The sequence below is a fragment of the Opisthocomus hoazin genome, chromosome 10, assembly GCF_030867145.1.
Source record: "Opisthocomus hoazin isolate bOpiHoa1 chromosome 10, bOpiHoa1.hap1, whole genome shotgun sequence".
Lineage (NCBI taxonomy): Eukaryota > Metazoa > Chordata > Aves > Opisthocomiformes > Opisthocomidae > Opisthocomus > Opisthocomus hoazin.
The window spans coordinates 28,975,081-29,000,396 of NC_134423.1; the positions used below are offsets into that span (position 1 = coordinate 28,975,081).

The 25,316-nt window shown below is 41.1% G+C and overlaps 1 protein-coding gene across 2 annotated transcripts in view; it reads right to left on the bottom strand.

The window, feature by feature from the left end:
- CERS3 (ceramide synthase 3) overlaps positions 1–25,316 on the bottom strand; it is a 49,433-nt gene that overhangs the window by 18,333 nt on the left and 5,784 nt on the right. The window contains exons 2-10 of one of the 2 annotated variants that reach the window (XM_009945439.2): positions 14,690–14,872; positions 13,010–13,127; positions 10,879–10,997; positions 7,132–7,189; positions 6,213–6,263; positions 4,901–4,993; positions 4,495–4,623; positions 3,550–3,656; positions 1,995–2,151 (exon numbers count right to left, since the gene is read on the bottom strand). In XM_009945439.2, the coding sequence (XP_009943741.2) occupies positions 1,995–2,151; positions 3,550–3,656; positions 4,495–4,623; positions 4,901–4,993; positions 6,213–6,263; positions 7,132–7,189; positions 10,879–10,997; positions 13,010–13,127; positions 14,690–14,872 (1,015 nt within the window). The remainder of the gene's footprint in view (positions 1–1,994; positions 2,152–3,549; positions 3,657–4,494; positions 4,624–4,900; positions 4,994–6,212; positions 6,264–7,131; positions 7,190–10,878; positions 10,998–13,009; positions 13,128–14,689; positions 14,873–25,316) is intronic. The other variant, XM_075431725.1, reaches the window with a different exon arrangement.

Here is a 25,316-nt window from a genome sequence, read left to right on the forward strand (position 1 = left end):
GCTGGTATTTCACTAAAATAGCAACAGCTATTTGCGTGGAGTATGTCTATAACTAATATGTCAGTGTAAAAATGCTGCCTTGCAAGCTCCATTCTTTTCAACGTTGCCTTTACAGCTTTGGAGGCACTGGCTGCTTTCACAGCCAAGTTTGCCACCGCTATGGAAAACAGGCTGCACATGCAATCCAGCTGAAGTCATACAGACCGAAAAGGGCTAGGGCTGCTGCTGCTACCACTGTTAAAATGTTATTTGGAAACCGTCTTCTCAGAGAGCTGTATAAGGAATCAAAAATCCAGGGTAGGGATGCAGGCTTGATACTTTTCCATTTTTTAGCAATGACTAACACTAAAAAGCTCTTATCTCAAAACATTTCTGCCCCTTACAAAGGCATATAAGCAGGCAGGGCAGAACGGCCTTACATAGCTGGCCTAGTAATGTCCTCTTCAGCACCGTATCTGAAGTCCTTCTTGCACTGCACTCTCATATTCTCCACCAATGCGGGCGGAGAACTATCATAGAATCATAGAATTGTAAGGGTTGGAAGTGACCTTAAAGATCATCTAGTTCCAACCCCCCTCTCTTTCTCAGCTAGAAGGCAGAGGAATGTCCCCCTCGATTTCATCAGAAGAGTTGCGTGAGAACAGCACAGAGACAAGGTCAAAATCAAAAGAGAAAATGAGAAGTAAACCACTTTAACACTCAAAAAGCCAGGCCAGAAATAATTTTCTAATTAATCTAATGGAAGTGAGTGACATGCAAGAAATGCAAATTTCTCGGTGTCTAAGGGAACAAAGGAGATGTTTCAGAAGTCATTTCTTCTACAGATCTGTCCCTTATGTACAGCTGTTTGCTGTCTAACAAGGGTTGAGTTTGTAACTGCAGTTTTCTTACAGGGAAGACACTGGGTCTCCCTGTGATAGCCAGCTGTCTATTTGCATAAGGTTTGAAAGAATCCAATAATCCAAGAATTACAGGATGGTTTCTGTTATCAGTCAAACAACAATTCATGAGGGTAGAAACAAATATTTCTATTTCCTTAAGATGCTTCGCAGCATTAACTACTGCAGATAAAAGGACAGAGTCAGCTCAATTAAGTTTTTGCCTCTTGATCCTCAAAAAAATACCATTTTTCAATAGCACAACTTAAGTTTCAGCTTAACTAGCAAAATACACCTGTCAATGCTTATGTCAAATTGAAAGAGACATTCTCCAAAGTCCTCTTTTAAAACATTTAGCAAAAAGCATTTACCTACACAGCACCACACTGCACACTTCATGACAAGAGACCTTGCCTGTGAAATGTGAAAACGTTACAACTTCAGGCAGTCAAACAAGAACTAAATTGCAGGAAAGTTTTCTTTATAGTGTTTTTCCTGCATTAACTTTCTCTAGAAGGTAAAAGCAGACTATGGCGGCACCAGACTCGCACTGTTTCTCTGCTCCCGTTGAATATGACAGTATTTCCTTGTGTCATAATATAATGCCAGACCAGCTTCATACAGCTTTCTTAATCCAAAATCAGTGTTCAGGTATAGCTCACCTCAGATTTAGACAAACTTGAAGAACTTTGACTACAAATTTTCTACAGTATTTAAAGATCTCATCACTCACCTCTCCTCTCCTTTTTTGGTATGTCCCTTACAAAGTCCAGTCCTGCTTTCACTCAGAACACAGGAACTTCTAAAGAGTTCTACACCATCTTAGGGCTTCAGCTTTTGGGAGAGCTCATTTCTCACTTACTATCAGAGCAAAACATCAGATATAAGCAAAAAAAAAAGGCTCTAGCTGAAGCTGTGCTATTCTGATCTACAACCTCAGGTGTGATAATGAGAGGTAGAAAGCACATGTGAACATCTCTCTACTTTGTAGATCCCTATTAAGAATGCTGACACGAAAGTTCAGCAAAACAATACGATATTCCAAGTAAATCTACTGGAGGTATTAGCATCTGTTTGATACTTCACACATCTTTCTGGAGAAGCAAAATTGCTTACCTTTAAGCAAATGAACCTTTTCAAAATCTTGAAAACCAAGTAACCCCAATATAAATGCAAGCCTTGAAGGATCAGTAGCTGCCCATTGAATAAAAAATATGCTATGACAGGTGTTGTGGAGTAGTAGGTAGGCTGATACAACGTGGCACGAAGAATCCTAAAAAAAATAAAGGTCACTGTTACGGTGCTAGACTTTGCCTCTCTGCTATTTACAACTATTTCTAATTTCACATTCCAAACTGATTAACTATTTCCACAAAATATTAAAAAGCTCTGCAAAGATGACAGATTAATTAACAAACCCTGTCTTAACTAGATTATGCAACTCCATCGAAATACAGGCTTCAGAAGATGAGAAATTTGAGTCTTGCATAAAAGTATTCCAAATACGGTTAGAAAAAATCCCACTCTTTTTAATCTTGAGCTCTGTGTGGTCTAGATACTATGCAACTCAGAGCTTGTCTACGCTGGGTTTTTTAATGCAAATTCTTTCTAATCTGAAATCCACACTCCAGAGAAAATCCTACAGGCTTTGCAACCGGGCTTTTTTTTAATTAACATATGTTTTGTCCATCTTCAGACTTCACTACTTCTATATTATTTGGGGCTTTTTGAGTCCCTTTAATCTCATCATGTTTTGCTTCCAAGATCAAGAACAAGAAACTCAGTGAAGCAAAATGATTGGACATCACTTGTATAGTTAATCAAAAAATAACAAGACAGCAAAAGATATCAGCATTTCCGAAAGAAAATACTACAGGAAATTAAAGCCTTGTGTTGATCAATATTTAGAACTACTAATTTAACCAGCTTGAGTCTCTAAGGGTTTGTCCACATGCAGGGAGGGGCATGAAGGCAAACTAGAGGAAGTCAATGAAACCGTGAATGTGAAACACATTAAACACTGTTTAAAAGCTAAATATGTTAAGCATTAAGCACACTAAGCACCCGTGTGGATACTCCAAAGCAGCTTAAACCATAGCACTCCAAAGTCACGTGTCTAGCACGTTATGATTTGTGTTGACTTAATAAATTAATTGGGCCACCTTAACTTTTCTGAACGCTCCTCATGTAAGTGAGTGAGGTACTACTCAAAAACTACGTAGCAAAAAGAATGCACTACAAAAATTAACTACAATCATATAGGAATTACACTGTACTCTGACTTTGCAGCTACAGTGGGAGGGATGGAATGAAAGGGAGAATGATTTGTCCCAGTTAAGTAGCTCAATCCCCTTGAAAATGCAGGTGCTCACAGCATTTAACTACAGTTTATGACAATAATTTAAATAATACATAAAAGCCTTTATGTAGGCTAGTATATTTTCAAGAGGCTCATTTAAAAACTACTTTTACTTAAATTAATTTTTTAAAGAAAATGACAGTTTTTATCAACTCTTCTTGCTTGTCTTTAGTAGCCAATAATAATGAAAGTTGTGCTTCTGCTCTTTAAAGTAGCATCCATTCTTTTCCTTTTCCCATCCCAACCAACACAAAACTCCCAGTGGAAATGGGAATGAAATAAAAGCCTGTGACTACATTAAGTATTGCTTACCAGAAGGGGAACAGGATGATTCTTGTGATGAAGAATACGATAGAAAAGATGATAAAGAGAATATTACAGGTTCTCTCCCAGCGAGCGTAATTACACATTTTGGCTGCCTGCATTGAATAAAAAACATGAAGCATATTACAAATATTCTCTAAAATAAGTTCCTCTCTGCATTTTCATAAACGAAGACTCATCTTCCACCTAAGCTGGAAGAGCATTTCCCCCCTGTTTGACACGTAAAGCGATCATTTCGCTGATACCTCAATAAAGCAGTATCAATGGACTCTATGGCCACAGTGCTGTGTGCAGAATAGGACGCTTTTTAATCTTTAAACGTTTTTAAGCATTGATACATTGTTCAGGGAAAGGATTCCCTTTCAGTCCAGGAGAAGAAACTTTTCTTCTGCCAGTGGATACTTGTGACATGTCGTTCAGGGACAACTTGAGTACCTCCAGCCGGAAGTGTATAATGTAGATGTACCCCCTGGGTCAACACAGGAGTGTGAATGCTGACAAAATTACGCCATTTTGGACAAGCAGCCAAAATTTTGGCTGCTAAATTTGCTTGAGAATTGGTACCATGACAAGCTGTTCACAGGTTAGCCAACTTGGTCTAATTTTAACAGTGAAACAAGAATAATCCAGGGAGGCAGCTATATTTCCAGTCCCCATTCTGTACTGAAGAACTCCTCTTCTGCTCTTTTCTCATAACGGATTCTGTAACAGAGCACCAGCTTAAATTATCTAGAAGCTCTTTTTTGTCTTACAATTTATGAATCTGTAAAGCTGTGTCTCTGTGGGGATAGGAAGGGATCGTATGAAACTTGTGGCAAAAAGATTAAAACGTCACTGAACAACACCTGGGCAACAACCAAAAGAACCCAAAAACTCCCACCCACCAAAAAACCCAAAATAAAACAAACAAAAAAAGCTGGAGGGCAGGGTTACCTCGAGCCAGAAATCTGCAGTATCGTGCACAAATATCACCAGTGTTCCAAGACGGACGTAATTGCCACACCAAGAGCAACTCATCAACCCAATGGCTGCCAAGTGATGAACGATGTGAGCCAGAAAATCCTGCGAAGGAGAGAATACAGGAGTTAGAGCCAAGCAAGTAGAGCCCTTGAGGGTCTCGGTGCAGACGAAGTGACAAGCAAGACATGTCACACGCAGAGAGCGATACCCTGGCAGCCAGGAGAGCGTGGATGCGTGCAGGTGTGCCAGGGACAGACTGATGCTGCCCTCATGTGGCTGCAAATCCAGGGTCAGGACAGTGATTTTCCTTATTAACACTTTCTACCACCCCCCCACCCCGAAACGAACCTTCCAGCTACAAACAAGCACGACCACTTGCCTTCCTTTTGTTGTCAATCCCAAGTGTAAATAAGAGAGACCAGTAAAAAGCAATCTCAACCATGTAGTACCAATATTGGGATGGCAGCAGAGTCTGTAATGAAGAAAAACACAGTTAACTCCAAATAGCAAAGAGTGAATGCCAAGTGAAATTACTCCTTTTTTCCTTTCCTCACTTCTTTTGCTCCTCTGCTGAGTCTTGCTTAAAAAATTAAACTAAACTAAATCCCTGTTCTGGGCTTCATTAAGAAAGATGTTCTGGGAGCCAAATATTTTAACCTTTACTCAGACCAAACTCAGTTCCTGCAGCTCCTCCCCCACCTCTGAATTTTAGCACGCTTTTCTCTATGTTTTTGTCACAGAACTACACGCAGAGTGTTCTGCATTTAATTACAAACAACTGCAAATAAACGAAGCCCTCCATTTTGGTGAACAATTAACATTTTAAACATTCACACATCCCATGACTAAAACGTCAGCTATTTACATAAAATCCTGTGCATCTGCTTAGGGCTAGGTGCTGAGCTTGCTGCTCCCTTGGTTCAATACATTTCCCAGGTGGCAGGAAGCAGGCTTGGTTATCAGGTCCCACGGGCAAGAGAAACTGGGAAATCTCAGGCAGGACTCTTTTTATTCTTAGCCCCTGAGTAGGACAGGAATAAGAAGGCAGTGTGATGGATCACAGATTTATAAAAATAGGAGTGGGGGGCACATAAGAACTTCTGGCACCTGGGCAAGAAGGCAGTTTGCTTAGAGTCATCTGCTATAGGATTGTTAGTAAAATATTTCAGGAAGAAATGAGAGCCTCATGACCCTTGGGAACAACCAGAGCATTGAGCAGAGATCTCCAGAGCAGGGAGTCGCACTATGCCAAACCAAATCACTGCAGCACTCCTTCCACCTTCTCTACTGAGCGACAGGGCCCAGCAGGCACGCAGCACCCAAGCTGCACGGCATAACCCTCTGCGTAACGCTGTTCCGCACTGCCTCGAAGCATCGTCAGGACTGGTGCACGCTTAGGGCTTCTGCACTGAAACGTGCAATGCAGATAGCATCTAACGTGCGCAACTGGTAAGCTGGGATGGGTGGAAATCATAGTGGTCTGGCTGGAGTGCTGTGCTGCAGCACAGGCAGATCGTGGAGAAGTCCCACAACAGTCAGCAGGAGGTACCAAAGAAGGGCAGGAGGCTCTGGTGCCGCACCTCTCTAGGCGGTGCCCGCTGGGAGGGAGAAGCGCATCTGCAGATTAGCCCTTCCAATGGGGAAATACCTGGAATGCCTCCAGGCCAACGGCCCAATGCCAAAAAGCTCACCTGAAATGGATAGCCAACCCACGTCTGCCATATGTCGTAAAACCAAGGTTTCTGGGGAAGACACATGATTCAGAGACTGATCAGCCCAGAAACAACAAGTCACCTTAACTGAAGAACTTCAACACTTAAAACTTCTCTAAGGAGCAAACTAAGAAGCTATAGTCTTAATAACTGTTTTCCACCAATTTCTAAAGGGATCTTACATCTCAGATTTATTATATTGGTCCCAGATTTTTGGCTTCTTTTCAGGACACCTGAAATGTTCCAGTTCATCATTTCATCATCCAAAGCCGTGGGTGTGTGTTTTATTACTGCAATTACTCAAGATCTGTTGCCACAGTGATTAGATTTTGCTGTGTTTACCAGCCACACACACCACTGGCTCATGGTGATAAACAGAGTTTGGGGAGAAGAGCCAGATGAACGTAGACATGCTGAGAACTGTTCTGCTGCTCAGGAGAGGCATTAATGACACCCCAGGCAGTGCTCACACAAGTAGCGCTTTCTCTGTCACTCCAAACTTCCGACTCAGCAGCAACACCTCAATCAATAGCCATGAAACACACCATTGCTGTGACCCCAAAACGTCCTGCCAGGAAAGGTTTATGGCTTCCTTTGAAAAAAACATGGCCACGTGGTGCCTTTGTAGGTGTTAACAGGGCATGTTCCAAAACTATCTGTGTGACTTCCTAAAACTTTCCTTAGCAATACCGATTATTCATAAATTACTTTATCATCGAAGCTCAAAAGATAATTTAAAAGTTAAGTAAAACCTCAGTGCATATTGCAGCCTACCATCTAGATCACACACACCAAAGAGCCACTGAAACCAGTGAGTCTTTCAATGAGCTTCAAGATCTAGAAATCAGTCCTTATTTTGTTAAAAATATAATACCACACCCTCAAAAAAATAACTTACATCGTACAGAAATATAAATCCAGCAATGGAGGATGAAAGATAGAACGAAAATCGCCAGCTGCAAAATGAAAATTAAAAATAAGAACAAAGCATTATGTTTTTATAGATATTGTTCTGAACCAGAATTGCTGCAAATCATTGCATATCACAATCTTCACATAAACATGCCCTCACACTCTACATTAAGGGTTGTCACATATTAACTATATCTGAATTATTAATATTTAAATACTTAAGCTTTGACTAATTGCTACAGTAAATTTTTTTACATTATCACAATACAGACATTTTGATTTTGATTACAGCAGTGATGTTCCAGCCAGACACGAGCTGATCAAAAAAACGGTCACAGCAAATAATAAGATTCCCTAAAAATTAATATTTGACAACACCAACGTTTCCCACTGTATCAGTCTGTCTACAACACTCACACTGACTAAGAACATCTCACAGTCCCCTGACTCCAGGAGGTCTTTCAGCCACGCGGCACATGCTTTCCCATCTGATCAAACACTGCGAGCACCAACAGTGACTTGTTTCAATTGCTGGGTTAATTTCTTTTGATCTCTCTTAACACCGACTGTTGAAAACAGGGAGCTCTATGCAACTTTAACAACAACTATTGGATTAGTTTATGTCTTACTACAGAGGTCTGAATTAACTATAACCGTCAGTATTTGACCAGGCTTACCAGCCTTCAGCTGATCTAAGCTCTTTGTGGCTTAAATGGATATCCATCAAGGCAGATGAAACTTTCAGGTTTTCACCACTGATCTGGTAAGTCAGCAAAGGGGAAAAAAGTCCTTGTGTATCTTAGCAAACCGAAACTATGTTGTTGCTTACATACATCCGAGCAGGATGCTGTGATTTGGAGCCAGCAATCAGCGTTGTAATGACCTGGGGCCTGTGTGGGAGGTATTGTCCCTGGGACTGCGTGCGGCTGGAGACTCAGCTGGAGCATTCCCACTCCCACCTCTACAGGTTCTGAAAACTGCTTCCTTCCCACTCTTCTTCTTGCCAGGAACCAGCCTGACCTTTCCCAGAGCAGCTCCTCAAGATCAGTAGGAAAACAGCGCGGGACTTCACATGCTAAGAAAGGTTGTGATCACCGAGACAGGCACATGGCCCCAAACCCGGTGAGAACATTTTATAAAACAAGAGGTATCCCAGAGGAGAGCAGCAAACAGCCTCCCAGAAAACCTAAATTTGCTAAAAAGGAGGAGAGCACGCCTCAAGAAGAACACTGTACTAATGGACTGAGGTGTATAAAAATTAGATTGTCGTCTTTGGTAAACATTAATAAAGTGCCATAAGAGAGCAGATGATGAGAACCTGTCTGGTAAAAGCAGCCCCTCCTCTCTGAGCCCTACGTTACCTCGAGGCTAATATCCCAGGGGAAAGAATGAGATGTTCAAAGACTGAACCAGCATTTTACAAGAAAACCAAAACAAACAAAAGATGAGGACATGGAATGGCAGAGGCTAGACAAAATAATATGTCTCATGCCTGTGGAAGAATTTGAGAAAACCATTATAAAATTGCCACTTGATACACTGGTAATAGACAATTGTTTTACTTTTCAACCTTAAAGCATCTTTCCTCAGGCGATTAGAAAATAGCACTTCAGAACACCCACTTTGTTGCAGACAGAAAAATTCAAAGGTACATGGTGGAAATTCAGAGGGCAAATGGAACTGGAGAGTGGAACCCACACATAATACCTGGCTCAGAGTTAATCAAGAGATGCTAGGAAAAGCAATGCCATGGCACGAGACAGAGTTTACACAGGGGCTGATTCTGCCCTCATGCTTCCTGTTTGAAGCAAGGGAGGTGTGAGTAGTCCAGTGGGTATAGTGGGACTGATTCTGTGTTGATTGTAAAGTGTAAGCAGTTTTCTGAATCAGATCCAAAGCACAGAGCACCTAACAAGACCATGCCATTAGTCCCAAGACCTACAAATATCTACTGAAGGCACTTGGCAGAAAACACTCAGTGCTCCAGATGAACTCATTACACGTGCAAGACTGCCAGAGCACTACCTCATTTTGCATTTAGCCAAGCTTCTTCATGAATTTGGTGAACAAAACCTAAAAGAAAAATTCATCCAAATTCACCAAATTTTACCCAAATGCCTTTTAAGCTCTGCACTTGGGCACCAAGGCAAGCACTGACAACAGCTGTGCAAAAGGATTGAACTTCAGGAATCTGTTCTCTTGAATCGAGTCTAACAAAAATGAATTTAGTAGGTGAAGTTAAGGGCTGGTAAGTCTTCCAAGGCAGGGAAGGTTTCATGTAAAGGGCTTTCCAAACCCCAGTGTTGCTTCACTAGGAGCACTAACAGCTTAAGTATGGTTTAGATCTGGTTCATCAGATTTTCCTTGCGATTCAGAAAAATTATCCTGGAGATTGCAGGCTTTCAAAAATTTCATAATCCTCACAACACTGACTACTAGTGTGGAACATTCCTCACTCGCTGCCTTGAGAATTGTACCCAATTAAATTCACTGACAAAGAGCAGAGGAATGTTCACAAAATTGCACAAGAGAAACCTGTTTGCTTCATTCTCACCCAAGCTGCCAAGCAAGTTTTAACTTCAGTCTTTGGCTGTGTATTACTAGAGACATCCGTCCATGGCAGCAAGGTCTTATATCAATAACAGGAAATCTTATTGTCACTTTTAAAACAAAGCTAACTCATTCATAAAACAACAGCAAAAACAAACCACGGGTGTAGGTTTGCCAGGAGAGTTTACTCAACTCAGGCTGCAGAGACACATCTACGTCTACCAACTGGATTTATGCCCAACAGAGGACATCACCAAATCATTATCATATTGATTCACACTGAAAATAATCTTGATAAAGTACTCAACTTTGAGCTTTGTAGCTGTCTTTTAACCCTCATTCCTTAAGCTAATCTACACTAAAAGAGGTTAAATCTTATAATCATGTGAATTTTTGCCAATGTAATTTTGCACTGGTACAGTTAATTCCAGTATCCAAAAGGGACGAGCTATGTAAGTAAAGCCATGCCCTTTTGGGGATTTGCAATTTGTATGAGGTTTTGGACAACACTGTCATAGTTAAATAGTGAAAAGCTTAGGTATGGGGTAGTTCTCACACATTTGTGAAGAATCAGACTCCTGAATGCTTTTTCAGTTTTCAGTCACATGCAGGAAGTTTTGAAACCTTTTACATATTCATTATTATCACTCAGAATTGCTCATTGGCTCACTCATCAGCGTATTTGAGCTCATGTTTTGCACAGTAGCCTATGTTCAACCCGTGACATTAGTTAAGATGCCATGATTCCTGCTCTTGAACTGACTTCTGTACACATAATAGCATTCCAAAATGACAGCATGGCTACATACATAAACATGAGTGAGTAAGGATTTTTGTTCCCCTATGATTACTGGCAGGCAGAAAAACATTTTCCTATTCTCTACATGTTTTCATTAAGCACTATGTAGCAGAAGCCTACAAATAAATCCATTATTACACAATGACGAAAACTGTAAAATTTCTTGAAAGTTTTGGGTTTTTTTCCCCAGGAGAAACTGTTAACCTGATTTGGTGAAATGCTACTAGATCCTTTCAATTTGTTTGTGTATGCATAAACCAAAACCCCCATCAGACAGACCTGGCTTTCTGGAAATGGGTGCCCCTTAAAAGGCACCTGAGGACGTCCATTATTTTTTTCAAAACAGTAACACCCACAATAACCAAAAGCATCGTCTTTTCTTACAAAGCTTCCTGAAATTTCCGAAGCACTGTCGGGATCTCAAGGTTCCGTCGTCTCCTAAACCACTTTTCCACCAAATGGGCAGTACAGTTGCACTTTTTGGCAAGGCCTTGAATCTCTGACTGTAAAAAATGGAATAGCGTTAGCAACAAGATGCATTCCAGTCTTATGTTCATTTATTTTGTAGTTCACAGATCAGCTTCCTACTCCTGTAAGGTCTTCATTTATACACATTACCATGCTAACTAGTTATTGGTGTTTAACCTTGCAGACTTCCTGGTTTAATTTCTGAGTGACACTCCCAGAAACCCTGGATTTCTGAGACACTAATTTATATAAATAAAGCAGGCATGAAATGTACAGATCCACAAACCATGCTCTTGTCTTTCTGGTGGCTTCTGATAGTTTCAAAGATTCAAATTCTACTACCAAGGAAGAGGTTGGGCTGGAGGGGGAAGTGCCATGTATCAACACATGTGGACATTGCATCTATAGCTTACCTAATTATAATTAATTATTAGTTGATACTTAAAAGAGTCTCACTGGTGAGACGCAGGCCTGGAAATAAGGTGACCTGAGGTCTGTTCTCCAACCCAATGTACTTCTGTGGTACAGGGCAAGTCAATTAATCTAACCAAGCCAAATCCAGATGGCTTTCTTTCGAGCTCTGAAAATAAATTAGGTCTAGAGCATTGCCTAGCAATGCAGCTAGCCATTCATATGCAACAGTCAGGTGTCTCTGCTTTACGTGTGCTCTGAAGGTGAAGCAGCTCTGCCGTGCAGCCACGCTAGCACGTGCTTAGCCCAAGGCACTGTGACCCTTGCACTTCTGGGTGCTTAGAGCCCCACATGCAGCAGCCTGTAGGCTTCCTCCCTCTCCTCCATCCCAACATCCCGAAGGTGTGGGCCGACTTCCCATGGGGCTGCTGCAGGAGCGGAGGTAGCGTTTGACTCATCCTTCCCTCCCTGGGGAAGCTCTTTCCCCTCGAGGCTAGTATGCAAATAGTGGGTGGCAGCAGCACTGCCTCCACCAAGCTAAGCCCAGTTCAGCAAGCTCTGCTCTGTGAGCAAAGGCACCTCAGCTGCCAGGGAGGGCAGGAGTGCAAACAGCCTCTGTGTTCAGCCCATCCTGCTGCCTGGAGAGATCTCTCCTTGCCACGCAGGAATACCAACTCTGCTTTGACAGACAGTGGAGCCTAGGAGCCCTCCATCGCCAGCCAGACTGCTGCATGCTTTCTCAGGCACTGGTCCCCAAGCTGGACACTTAGAGGATGCAGCCTGAATCTTTGCCATGTACTGATGAGTATAAAGATGCTGCGCTTCCTTTCAGAGATCAGTTGTCAGACTGTACTCAGGCAGAAGGAAGGTAAGAAACAGAGAGATCGGGATGCTTGCCCAGGCAGAGAAGAGCTCGTCTGTGAACTGATGATATCAGGCAAAAGACACAGTAAAAGAACAGCAGAGTTAGGGATAGAAAGCCAAGTTCCATGTATCATTAATTATCAATATCCCTTCTTACTAGAAAGAACACATTTATTTCCAAAAGCAGTGTAGGAACACCACAATTGTGAACTTTCCGAGGCTGCATCCACACCAAAATACCTGTTTACCATCAACAATCAAGTTCTCTCATTTTTTGAGATAGTAAACTTTTGCTATTCTTTTTTTCCTGTTCAATTTTAAAAACAAACAGGAAAGTAATAGAAAGATTGCTTTTCTTTCCCACATAAACCAGGATTAAATATGCAGCAACATATTGGATCAAAAGGCTTCCATGCGAGCGTTCCAATATTATTGCTTGCAATAAATATGATACCACTTTCCAACAACAGATGTCAGCTGATGTTCTCTCCAGGCAGAATGAATTAAAGATGGAACACTGATCTTCACTGGAAATATTATGAACAGTCTAACCTAGAACAGCATGCCAGAAAATCAAACATCGTAAACATATTTTCTGTTTTGGATGCCATATACCCTTGTCAGCAGAACAGCAACAAAACCCCAAATAAATTAAGTCATCTGTCAATCAGCTGGAACTCATCCCATGATGTCATTGCTGATAGCTGATTGAAACAGTAAGACTTGGGATTTTTCAAAACCAAAACTAGTTAAAAAGAATGAGAATCCTTACTTGGGATGGATGTTTTGAGCACTCCCGGAAATAACTCTCTAAAACAGGATTAGGCTGTGGCTTCACACGTCTTACATTCTTTATACCTAAGGCTTTTGCTAGAGGTACAGCAACATATCTGAAAAGACATACCATGAAAAACTTTAAAAATACAACACAGTTACAAGACCTTAGCTATTCTCATGCCAGGATATGAAGAAAATAAATCTGAAGCAATTTAATCTGCCATAGGATATGGCAATGCACTGTGAGAGAAAGGAATCTCCCTTTAGCTAATCCCAAGAGAGAACCATAGCATATATTGGCAGTTCTGCAAAAAAGCAGACCTGAAGACTCCAGTTTGCAGTCATGAAACGCCATAAAACTAAAGGAAAGATACTGAATTTGTGTCCTTGTCTTTTTCAGAGCCGTACTGGAGTCAAGCAACAGTTAAGGGAGTGAAACAAGAACAGATGCTCTCTCCATGTGAGCTGAAAGATTGCTGCTGGGATACTTTCTCCTAGTGGCAGGTAGTCAGCGCATTGTTTCACCAGGGTACCACTGCCCAAGACATCACACTTGGCTTGCGGCCGCTAGCTTGTGGCACACAGCAGCTCCCCCAGAGACTGAAGGCTTCTCTTTCTCCTCCATCTTCCAAACACACATTGCTGTAGAGCATGCCAAATGCTTCGCTCTTCTACTTGGGCAGGCTTTTCTGAAAAAGCCCCCCTCACTCCTGCTGATATCAGCAATTGAGTCCTTATTACTCGTAGCAGCAGTCAGTTTTCCTCATTCATGGGCAGATTCACTGCAGGCCAGATGTGTGGGCTAATTATTCACACGAGCGATTTCCAATAGCAGCACAGTGAGACACAGCTGGGCAAGCATTTACTCAGCAGACACGGTGAATGGTTATAAACATATGATCCAAATTACTTTTGATCTCTAACATGAATGATCTTATCTGGTTCTGTTTTAAGTTTGTCCAACTTACGACATTCCAAATTTCTTCATTCTATCCTGAAATAATTATAAAAACCTACTAACCACATTCTTCAGAGAAAAAAAAAAAAAAGTCAAGCAAAAAAGGCACAAATAAGTAAGTCAAAGCACTGCAAATCTTAATATATTTGTAGCTTTCTTCCACGGAGCCAGCCTCTGCCTGTCCCATAAGATTCCAGCTGCAGAAGCAGTCCACCTTTCGGTGCCAAAGTGAGATAAAAAGCAATCAGCATTACTAGATCTGCATAAAACGTTCACATGAAACTTTGAGATCCCTCCAGTCTGCCTAGTTTTGCTACAGCTAGACAGGTGCGATGTATTAGCTGCACACAAATGTTCTGGTGGATGACCAAACAAAAGGAGAGGTTTGGTTTGGAGGACAAACACCTCTACCCTGCCACCAAGGGAGAAAACGCAAAAGGAAACCCAAATGGGTTTGTATTAGTTGTATCTCTAGCTAAAGGAGATAATTAGAATTATCCAAATATTTTCCTTCTAGATTGGACCACAGCCACATGTTCCTAACGGTGAAAATATTTCCCAGTTTTTCACCTGCCATGTTATCTGTACTAGATCTTTCTAGTGAACCACCAACTAATGCTCCTTTATAAAAATGTAAGAACACTGATCTAAATATATCTTATTTTAAAAAAACAATTTAGCATTAATAAGGATTAACATTGCATTTAGATTTCTTACCTTTCACTGACGAATCGGATAATCAGCAATACAAAAGCATATGGTATTGTGGCATATAATTGATATGGTTTTGGAAAGACAAGTCCATCACGGTCTACAAAATGTGCCCATGTGACATTGACAGGCATCCAGATATTCTCCCACCAGAACCAGCTGTTGAGCGTCTTTAATATGTGCGCCATGCTAAGCAAATAAAGAGATGATTAAAAATTATTCCTGAAGTATTAAAAACAAAATGCATGAAATAAAACATATTGAAGCTTGTGTAGAGCAGTGGCTCACAGCTGGCAGAACATTTCCTAAAGACAAGGTGCAAGCAGCAGATGAGGCCGGGGTCCCACAAGAACAAGCTCTCCTGGGCTGCATTGGTTGCACTGGTGTTGCAGGTCCAACAGAGGTATTCTACAGAGAGCCTGCCGGCACCCTAGAGATGCTCAGCTGTCCCCAGACTAAATCAACAACACACAGACCCAGTGAGTGCAGTCAGCTGTCCCAGGTGGAAAAAAAAAAAAAAAAAAAAAATCAGTTACAGGAAGTTGAAAACCCCTTGGTTTCGAGTACGCAGGTGGGATTATAGTCCAGCAGAAGATAAAATAATAGAACTAAATTTTGAGCTGGTATAAACCAATGCAGGGCCTTGGAAATGTCTAAACTCTGTTCTTGAAGGAAAAAAACCAATCCACTTAAACCAAACCATTTCACTAAACCAAACCATTTCATTCCTGTAAAAGTCTCATTTTTAACCTTTGCATTCTACATTATATATTTAGAAATTTCTGTTATCCCTCATTTAGTTATAAGGACTTTACAGTACAAACATGTTACAGATCCTATAAAAATATTTTAAAATAGAATAAAAATAGAAGTCACTGTAATGTTTTCCATAAAGCTGAAATAAGTAATTTTTATATAATTTCTAGGAGCAATAAATTTAAATAACTTTTTCCATACTAAAATTTTCTGTATATCAGAAAAAATAACGAGGAAATAACCGATTTCACTGAACCATAGTTTCAACGGGGAACCAACTGAGCTGGGAGAATTGCAAGCAAGTCTCCTCATAGCGTTAGACGTCCCACCGGAAGATCTCCCAGCGATGTGTTTGTATCGGATGAAGCGATCAGATCAAATCACGCTGAGGACAGGCAGTAGCTCAGGCCCTTTCATGTTCCTCCCTATTTGAGCAGGGGCCACACAACTTCAGTTTCGCCTGCAGCCACACGTTGCTTCCACCCGCGCTGGACCACAACACCCAGCTTAGTGCACTCACACTGGCTTTCCAGATTCGGTCGCAGCTGGCTCTGAAACCCATTTTAATCAAGAGCTAACGAACGATTGCTGCGATCCACGCTGGGCTGTTCCCACTAAGCTGAAGCCTTGCAGCAGGTTTGTGGAACAGTGACGTGTATCCATCAAACAGAGCTGGGTTAACAGACACTGTGAATCAATTTACTGGCTGAGCACAGTAGTCAGTATTGAAATATTAATAACCCAGCCATTTAATCTTTTTACATGGCAAAAGGGGACAGTAAAAACCTACTGAATGAATTGTGTGTGTATAAGCAAACACAAAAATAAAAGAGGGAGAAATCACAATTGTTCCTACATTGAGACTTTATATGCCAAGTTTCAGCCTAGAGCAATTTTTTACTGCTGAATTATAAACTCCTGGAAGTAGGGATTTATAATGGGTCTGCTAAAAGACCCTTTACTAGGGCTAGCAGGCGCCATGATAATGAAGCAGGGCTTTGAAACATGACATTTTTGGTCAGACAGCAAGGCTTGCAGACAAACTGCCCTGGAAGACCAGGGAGAGGCTCATTACACAGCTCTGCTTCCTAATATATCTATAAACTAGACTGTGCATTCCAAACTATCACAAACTGTAGCTGTAATAAAAATGGGCCAGTCTATTGTAGCAGTGGAAAGAGCACTAACAGTTGGATTATGGCGAGATGGGTTGTGGCTGAACGTGCACCCAAAACACGTAAACCCTGGAAAAACCCAGTAGTGCATATTTTCATATCGGATTCTTGGGATCTCACCAATTCATGTTTTCCTTCCACTTGCGGGTGCCTTACCCTATGACTACCTTTTCAGGTCTTAAACTAGTTACTAGATCTCTATTAACTAAGCTCTTAAGCACATGCTTAATCTTAAAATCTAAGGGAATTCAGGGATTTGGGGTCTGATCCAGAGTCTGCAGGTTTCAGTACAAATCCTTCCTCACAAACACCAAATAGACTCATAGAAAGGTGGGTTCTCTGAAGCCCTTTTCTTCTGTAATCCTCTGTATTTGTACCAGGTCCTGCCTGGTACGCAGGGAATTAGGCCATCCCTGATGAACGCTGTCCAAGCAATTCTTAGAAAACTGTTGATGACATTCCACATCTGTCTGCAGCCTGTTCTTACGTTTCATTACCCTTAGACTGAATGTTCACCCTACATCCAACCTATGCTTTCACTGCAACACATCTGGCCATTCCCCGGGCAATCCTGGAGATCTCCATCATCATAATAGCAGCTGCCTAAGTAGCTGGGCTGTTTTCCTGCCTGCCTTCAGCTTCAGTTCTCATCATGAGGTTCCTGGAGCACCTGGAAGGTGAGGCAGTCCTTCCAAACGCACCTGAGCAACTGAGACCGGCTCATTTCTCTTTCTGCCCTCTTTGCTCAAATGGCTGACAGCTGTGGCTGTGTGGTTAAGTAGTTTTATCCCTCCTTAAATCATGGAGATCCTGAAACATATAGGAACTCCATAAATGCTATTTTGTTCTACACATCATATACAAGCAGGGTTCTCTTCTCCTGCACAGCAAACAAGCTGTGGCCCTTTCAGATTGCTGAGAAATAGCTCATGAAACCCGCAGGTACCCTGTATGTTTTACTGCATGAAAAGGAAGCTGGCACCTGACAGAAGTCTCCATCTCAGGAAGCACCACTCAAAGCAAACTAACTGGGAATTAACTTCATGCTAGATTTATTCATCATCTCCTTCTCCACAAATACACACTTGCTAGATCCTAGAAACCTTGATTAAAATTAGTATTGGAATTCAATTACACTTTTAAAACTGAACCCATCTATTATCTCCTCCCCTCTGCAAAAAAAAGTGCTTTCAGTGCTCCCACAGCATCACTAATACAAATAATCCAGCTCTATGGTTTACTCACCACACCTACAGCAACCACTGTCCCAAATGCTAATTCCCGTTATCAGCTTTCTCCACGTTACAACTTGACCACTTGATTCTAAATTATTTACTCTAAATCTTTTCGGCCCTAAACAACGCCTGTGTAAACCATGAAAGAAGAGGCCAGAGGATGGAGAAAAGGAGACAGACAGAAAGCACACAGGTCATTTGTCTCTAGCAAGCTTTGTCTGTTAGAAAAAACATAGCTGCCATTTGCTAATTGCTCCTCCTCTCGATTACCAGCTGCCTGGACAATCGTGGCAGAGTGACCCTCAGAATCCTTAATCCCACATCCGTGCCAAAACTCTGCTTTCAGACCACATCAGATTTAAGGCACCTTGCTAGTGCCACAGGAGAGAAAATCTTCCTGGTATTATATTGCCCCCACAAGGGCTATTGCTCTGGCATATTACATGTAGACCAACCTCAAGCCCTTTTAAATGATGTTATCTACACTATTTAGTTTCGGTTTTAACCCAAAGATTTCTGGCAATTTGTTAAATCCTAACAAGTTAGGAAGGCCAGTACCCCTTTGACCATAGAATCTCACACTGAGAACACCTCTTCCAAGGGCCCATACTGTGAGCAGGAAAGGGAAGGCATCCACAGGTCCTTCTGCCACCCAGGGGCCATGAGCAGCGATGGCGAGGTAGACAGGCGTTTCCTCATATAGTTCCCAAAATCTGGGTGTGAAATGGGAGAACCAGTTTCTTATCACTTGGGTGAGTGGAGTGTGTTTCGCAACAGGCTCGTTTTACGCCAGCAAGAAATTTTTGCCTCTGCGAAGCGCTATGACTGCAGTCCTTGGGACCCAGGTTTGTTGCCCTAGTACATCAGTGTAAAGGTAGAGGACGCTTCATTTCATCAGGAACTCGTTACCACACAAAGGCACGTGTCCCAGTGTAACCACAAGTGGTGGCAACCAGTTCCAGTGCTGGGATCAGGCTGTAGATACTGGATTTCAAAGGCAGCTGATCTTTTTAGCTTGCATAAACTGTCACAAGTTGGTGTTCTCCCCTTACACACGCTGCTTCCAAAGAGCAGGCAGAGGATGCAAAGGCCCAGCTTGCCCTGGTTCGGGACCAGCTCTAACAAGAAACTTGAAAGCCTACTCAGTCTGAACCTTCTATTGCTAGGAGTGTTCAGCTAGTGCAAAACAGGAAAATCAGGAATGATTACTTCAGGAACTGCATCCCTTATAATTAAAGCAAAGCCTGCACAGTTGGGAGGTACCAACGTCAAGTTTCTTTCACAGCTCTGTTCCTTGGATCTTGATATATTCATTAAAAAAAAAAAAATCTCATCTTTTTAATGCCATCAAGAAAAACAGGGCACATTTTGGTTTGACAAAAGCTATGTGGCTACATTTTGAAAAACAAATTCAGGACCTGCTTTGAAGTGGAATTTCTGGCTGCTGCAGTCCAGGGAATTAATAAAAAGAAACAGAGCCAAAGCTTTGTGTTCTCTGCACAAAAGCTCTTGCTTACAAAAGCTGCATTTCCAAAGCCAGACCTAAGAGAAGGTGATATGCACGTTTGAAGCATGCTTTAGGAGGATTTCCTATCTTTATTTACTGAATAAATTAGAACACCTGACGGATCACTACCACAAACATGCAAGCGAAAGAAGCCCTAATTTCTCTAAGCATTTTATTAGACTGTCTACGCAGTGTGACTCCAGAGGTGTAACAGGGAAAGAATGAAGTCAGCAAAAAGCAAGAATAACGTAATTCTCGTATTTCTCTCCATCATTTGGTAGAATGGTAAAGCTGGTACAGTGACTGCTGGGAAAAATCAAGCCTCTCAGATACCAAAAGAGATAGCAATGCTATTCCAGGCTGTTAATCATCAACATTAAACAACTCTGGATTAAAAGAGTAAATAAAGATGAGATCCACCATATCACAGGTTTTGGTTTTTCTTCAGACTAGGTAATATATGCAACAGTTAACACACAAGTTTCAGCAGCAGATTTGTGTTCTGCTAAAAACAGACAGCACATTGTTTAAAGAATCCCAACTCCAATCACCACCATGAAACAGGTGAAAAAATATGGGACCTACACTTTGCTGCTAACAGTTATGCAACCTTCTTCTTACTGAGGACAGCAGAAGCACTACCTAAGAGATACCTTTTTAAAAAAATCCGAGTACTACAGAAAAGTGAGTTTTAATAAAATCCAAAACACCCCACGCGTACAAACCCTAACTTATTAACGGTTTAGTATTCATTCAAGTGTTGACAGCTGATATTGTGCCATACAACCTTTCAAAAGTACAACAGATGCTTTATCCATCCTCTGGACATACTTGCAAGTTTGAGAAATCACAGGATACAACAACAGATTAGCTTCTCCCCTGGTAATTTTTATGCTAAAAAGTTATCAGTCCCTAAGGCAGTAAGAGCAACCCTGACCTCCGCTGTTTCCTTCCACACAGAACCATTCACTCAGGCACAAGTTGCTACCTGCAGGTATCTGCCCCCTGGAGACACTGCTTGTTCCACTTCGTGGCACTGCTTTCTGCATTTGATGGAGCAGTGTTACGTGCCCAGTTGGCACAAAGGGTTTGAACTACAGTCTGTGGAGGAAAGAACTGAATGAAGGACACTGGACCGATGCTGCCACCTCTTCACATCTTGTCTTTTTCTCATCTGTCCAAATGTGAAAACATGATTCCAGGTAAATTCTGCATGACCTGAGCCACAGTGTGGATGACATCTTACCAAGCCTATGCATACAACCAGTGGCAGCACAGCATAAGAGAGCTGTTGGACTTAGAGGTTCTTATGATGAAACACTGAAATACTCCACACACATAAAACAGCTGAATTAAGGCTGCTATGAGACCTTTAACTTCAAATTTACTCCCTAGCTTGTACAAATCTCAACTGTAAACACTTTAAGTGCCTAGTTATAGGGCAATTAGAGTATTTTACTTCTTTTACAGTGCTATCACATTACCTTGTAACTTGGTTACTGTATTGTAGCAGGCTAAAGTAGCGCTTTGAATAAATCTCAATTAAGGTGGTAAGTGAGTTTTATATTTTTCCCTGGTCTCCAAGGGAAAAAAAGAGAACCAGACCTGTTTGAAATAATTCCTTTTCAGGGTGAAAGTTACCATGCTCTCTCTACTTAAAGGTAAATCATTTTTGACCAGCTAAAATGGTTTTAGCTGATCACAGGCAGCTGAGGAAAGTGAAATACAGTTCTTCACACTGTACAGTTACAGTGCGAACTATGTCTGCTTTTAAGCTTCAAAAATCCTAACATTTATAGAGTTGGATAAAGAGCTATGAAATAACTCATATCTGCAATAATTTGAGGTAAAAAAATACAGTTCTTTGGGAAAAAAAAAGCCCTATCCAAACTACAGGTTCTTAACAGATGCTTAATTCATAAAAAGTTTGAACAGACCAAGAGGGACAACACCAGTTGCTTCAAGAACTTGTTAGTAGCTCTTGTCAGAATGTAAGGAAAAATCTTTTTAAGTATGACACTTTTTTTCAAATTATTACTATTGGGGAAAGATGCAAAAATGATTTTTTTTTTGTAGCTTACCAAAATTTTATTTGAAATAAAAACCTGAAGTCTAACTTAAAATGCTAAGTTATATAATAGAGCTTTTACCAGAGTTGTGAGCCTTCCTGGTCACTTCAGATAAGCGTTAAAGGCAGAGAAGAATAGGGCAGCATACAGGCACAGAGTGGCCAGGATAAGCACATTATTAGAAGCACAACAGTACCACAAAACATGTGAAGACAGCAGCGTAGCAAGGAACTAGAGAGAGGATCTGAGGGTGCAGAGGCAAAGGTTGTTGGCTCCTTCACCTGCGCAGTCGATGACTCAAGGCTCCCAGTTAGCCCTTGGGAGGTAGGGAAAGGGACAGGGCTGGTGCATTTGTGCTCTGGAAAACTATTCGCAGCTTCCCGAAACAGGATCTACAGCCATCACGTACATTGTACATTGACTTCAACGACGTCTACATCACCCTGAACCAGCAATTAAACCAAGACTGTTGTGCACCACAGTTCTCAGTTCCCCTCCTGTTGGTTATCCCCTCCTCTGCAGTTTAACCTGCCCAGACTTTCTCCACCCACAAAACCAGCTAGAGGAGCTGCCAGAACGTAACCGGTGTTTCATTATCTCAGCCACTGTTTGGCATCTTTTTCATGTCCTAACAAATTCAAGACACATATTTTCAGCTACAGATGTACCAGCATAACCTCTTCATCAGTGGCACCCCAGCTGAAGATTCGACCCCAGCTAGGAAGCTAGCTAAAAATAGGTATATATGACAAAAAGCAAGAGGGAAAAATGAACGTGGTTCCTCCATCCGAATGTTACAGCATCAATATGAAAGAACCCTTTCCGGCAGCTTGTTTAAATGTGTTATTTATAGCACTACCTGCTGAAGATCTGAAGAAGGTAAGTCTTGTCAAAAACTCTGTTAAACTGAATTTCTTAACACAACATTTTTTCTTAGCTTTTTACAGAACAAACTTAGAACTGCTTTTTCAGGCAACTTAAACTCAAGGCTTTTTTTATGCAATCACATCTACATCATTAGCTAACATTATTTTTCCTGTTAGTAAATTTTCTTCCCTTCCAGTTCAGAAAGAAGTGTTCTTACAAACACTTAACAGAATAATGATACAAGAAGTAGAAAAGCAAAACTACTACTGTAACCTGTGCTACTTTTCTCTCAAATCAAAAGCTGTTCTCCTAGGTTGGAATACTTAGTAGCAACATGTAAAATCTCATTAACACCTATTCCACTCTTTATCCAAAGACTACCGTAAGAGTTATTCTAATTTTCCCTGATAAAACAGACAACGGTAGAGACCAGCACATGCTAACAATTCAGACCATGCTCTGGTGTAGGGAGGGAAAAAGAAAAAAATACACAAAATACAGAACAGGAAAAAAAAGGAAAGCAAAAAAAATTCTTACCTTTATGATGTTGCAGCCAAAGAGAACATAAGCACCTTAGCAGGGAAGAGGCATTACACTCACCACTTTGACAAAGGTAAACACGCCCTATCTACAGGACTCCTTCAAATTCTTCAGAGACCCACCCAGCAAAGCTGCACTTCAAGATTTCTGACTGAAGGCAATCATGATGTCATGTATCTACTCGGTGAAACTCGGGAGTAGTAATGCCAAGTGCCTGCCTTTGTATTTGTGTCAACATAGTAGGTGAAGAAATGTTTGAAGTCACACGGTATTTTGTTGCCTGATGAGAATTCGTCTCAACTTACATTGCTCTATACACGCACGGGAGGATGCTGTGCCTGCTGATTGCGCAGAAAAGGAAACCCCAAACGCATCACTTCACGTTGACATTTCTAGGCGTATTATTAGGTGAAGTACAGGTTTTCAAATAAAGTTAGAGAAAGATTTCTGTTCCTATTGACCAGCCTCAGGAATACTTCCAGCCTCAATCAAGTACAGGTTTTACAGAAAGTGTTCCAGTTCCTCGGAAGATATAAACTGGAATTTTTGAAATTCCTAAAGTAGAGGGAAATGCGCACCGAGTGTGTGTTTGGTTAGAGATACCATACCAACATGTAAACTTTACTTAACTCTATGTGATTTGTAATTTTTTTTTTTTATTTTTTTTTTTTAATTCCACAGCTAAGGAACAAGGCTGAAAGTCACTCCCTACCAGCTCTTCCCAGTTTCAAATAGTAAGTAACAGCATTCAGAAGTGTTGGCATTACTTCACCTTCTGGTGGGCAGGACACCTTACTGTGGTTCAAAAGGAAGGAGAGAACCTCCCTGGCAAGCCAGGAGCAGAGAACCTCTTATTAGTCCTTTATTCCTGTTTGCAGTCAGCAAACAACAACCCATGAAATAGGAACAGACATCTCAAAGTCAGACCAAAGTTTCACCTCACCCAGCATACTGTCTCTGAAGGAAGCTAATAGCAGATGGCTACAGAGGAGTACAACAACAGAATAAACACAAAATAGTAACTGAACATACCTCCAGCCTTCGTAGTTTGCGGCTCAGACTTCCTACAGTAACACTGGAGAGGTTCCGCTCCCCCTGCCCTGGACATAATTTCTACAACTCTTTTTGAGTATATTGAAACTTTCGTCATAATCCGTAAGACTGCAGTAGAAGATGTGACCCAGGCAATATTTGGACCCCGTTTATGTATCTCCCTCCAGGGAAAAGTTTGGTTTTCTTCATATAGCTTTTTTTTTTCCCCTTCTTCTCGAGGTATAATATTTTGCAGCTATTGCAAGTCTTTAGTTCTTCCATAAAACTGGGAGCAGTATTCAATAAACTGATGCACCAGAGAAATATTAAACGTGAAGTATTATTGCAGAAAGGTAGTGTTATGGCTTTGCTGTTGCTTTAAATTATCTCCATACATTCCCACATCTGAACGAGTAGCATGAACCAAGCAGAACATTTAGGAACACTCTGCCAATTAGGAAAGCCTAGAGCACGCTGATTCATGTATCACTTTGCTAATACTATGCCAGTAATGTAATAGGTAATCGGCAGAAACACCTTTCTCCCACCTCAATCCACGATTTCTTCACTGTTGCACTAAATTGTAAAAACCACATTTGACTGGCACAAGTGTGGAGCTGCTACAAATAATAAAATGGGAAAAAAAATGTTTTTACACACTTTTTGAGGAGCATTTGTTAGGTAGCACTCACCACCGACGCAGGACTATTACAAGATTAAAGTTATTGCACGGTAAGTAACAAGCTAACCATACCCTCTTGATCAAAGCTGCCCACTGACCTTTCAATTATCGCTGCACTTTCATAGTATTTATCCTTCAGGTATCTTAAATTTGAATGCCACAAAAAAGAAAACCAAACAAAAACCTCGCCCTAGTCTGTACATATCACTAAGAAAACAAAGTGTTACTACTCCTTACTTGCAGCAAAACACCTACTCAATCATACAACAATTAAATATAACTAGAAAATGGAGCCATTTATTTGGCCCAAATAATTATTTCACATATCACTGGAAATTATGTATCAGTTTTCAGTGAAAAAATATTAGAACAAACCCAGAAAAATTCACAAAATTCACTTCTTTCCATTTTCCAGCCAGTTAAATACATATATTAAATTACAGTAAGCCAACACATCGGATGTGAGCTTTCACCTGAGCTTCTGAGCAGTCACATAAGAGAGAATATAGTATTAGTTCACTTTGTCAGTAGAGAAAACCCTCTTGGCAAATCTTTGAGACTATACTAAATCTCAAACTTCTAGAATCAGAGCCATGGTGTATGACAGCACCTGCAGGGGGAATGGAAGAAAAAAAACCAAAACAAACAAAGCCTCCAAAACCTAAGGGTTTCTTTTGTTTTCCTTTATACAAAAAAATGTTGAAATTCATCTAGGGATCCCACAGATACACGTTCTAAATATACTGCCTATTAGTACCTAGTCATTTTTG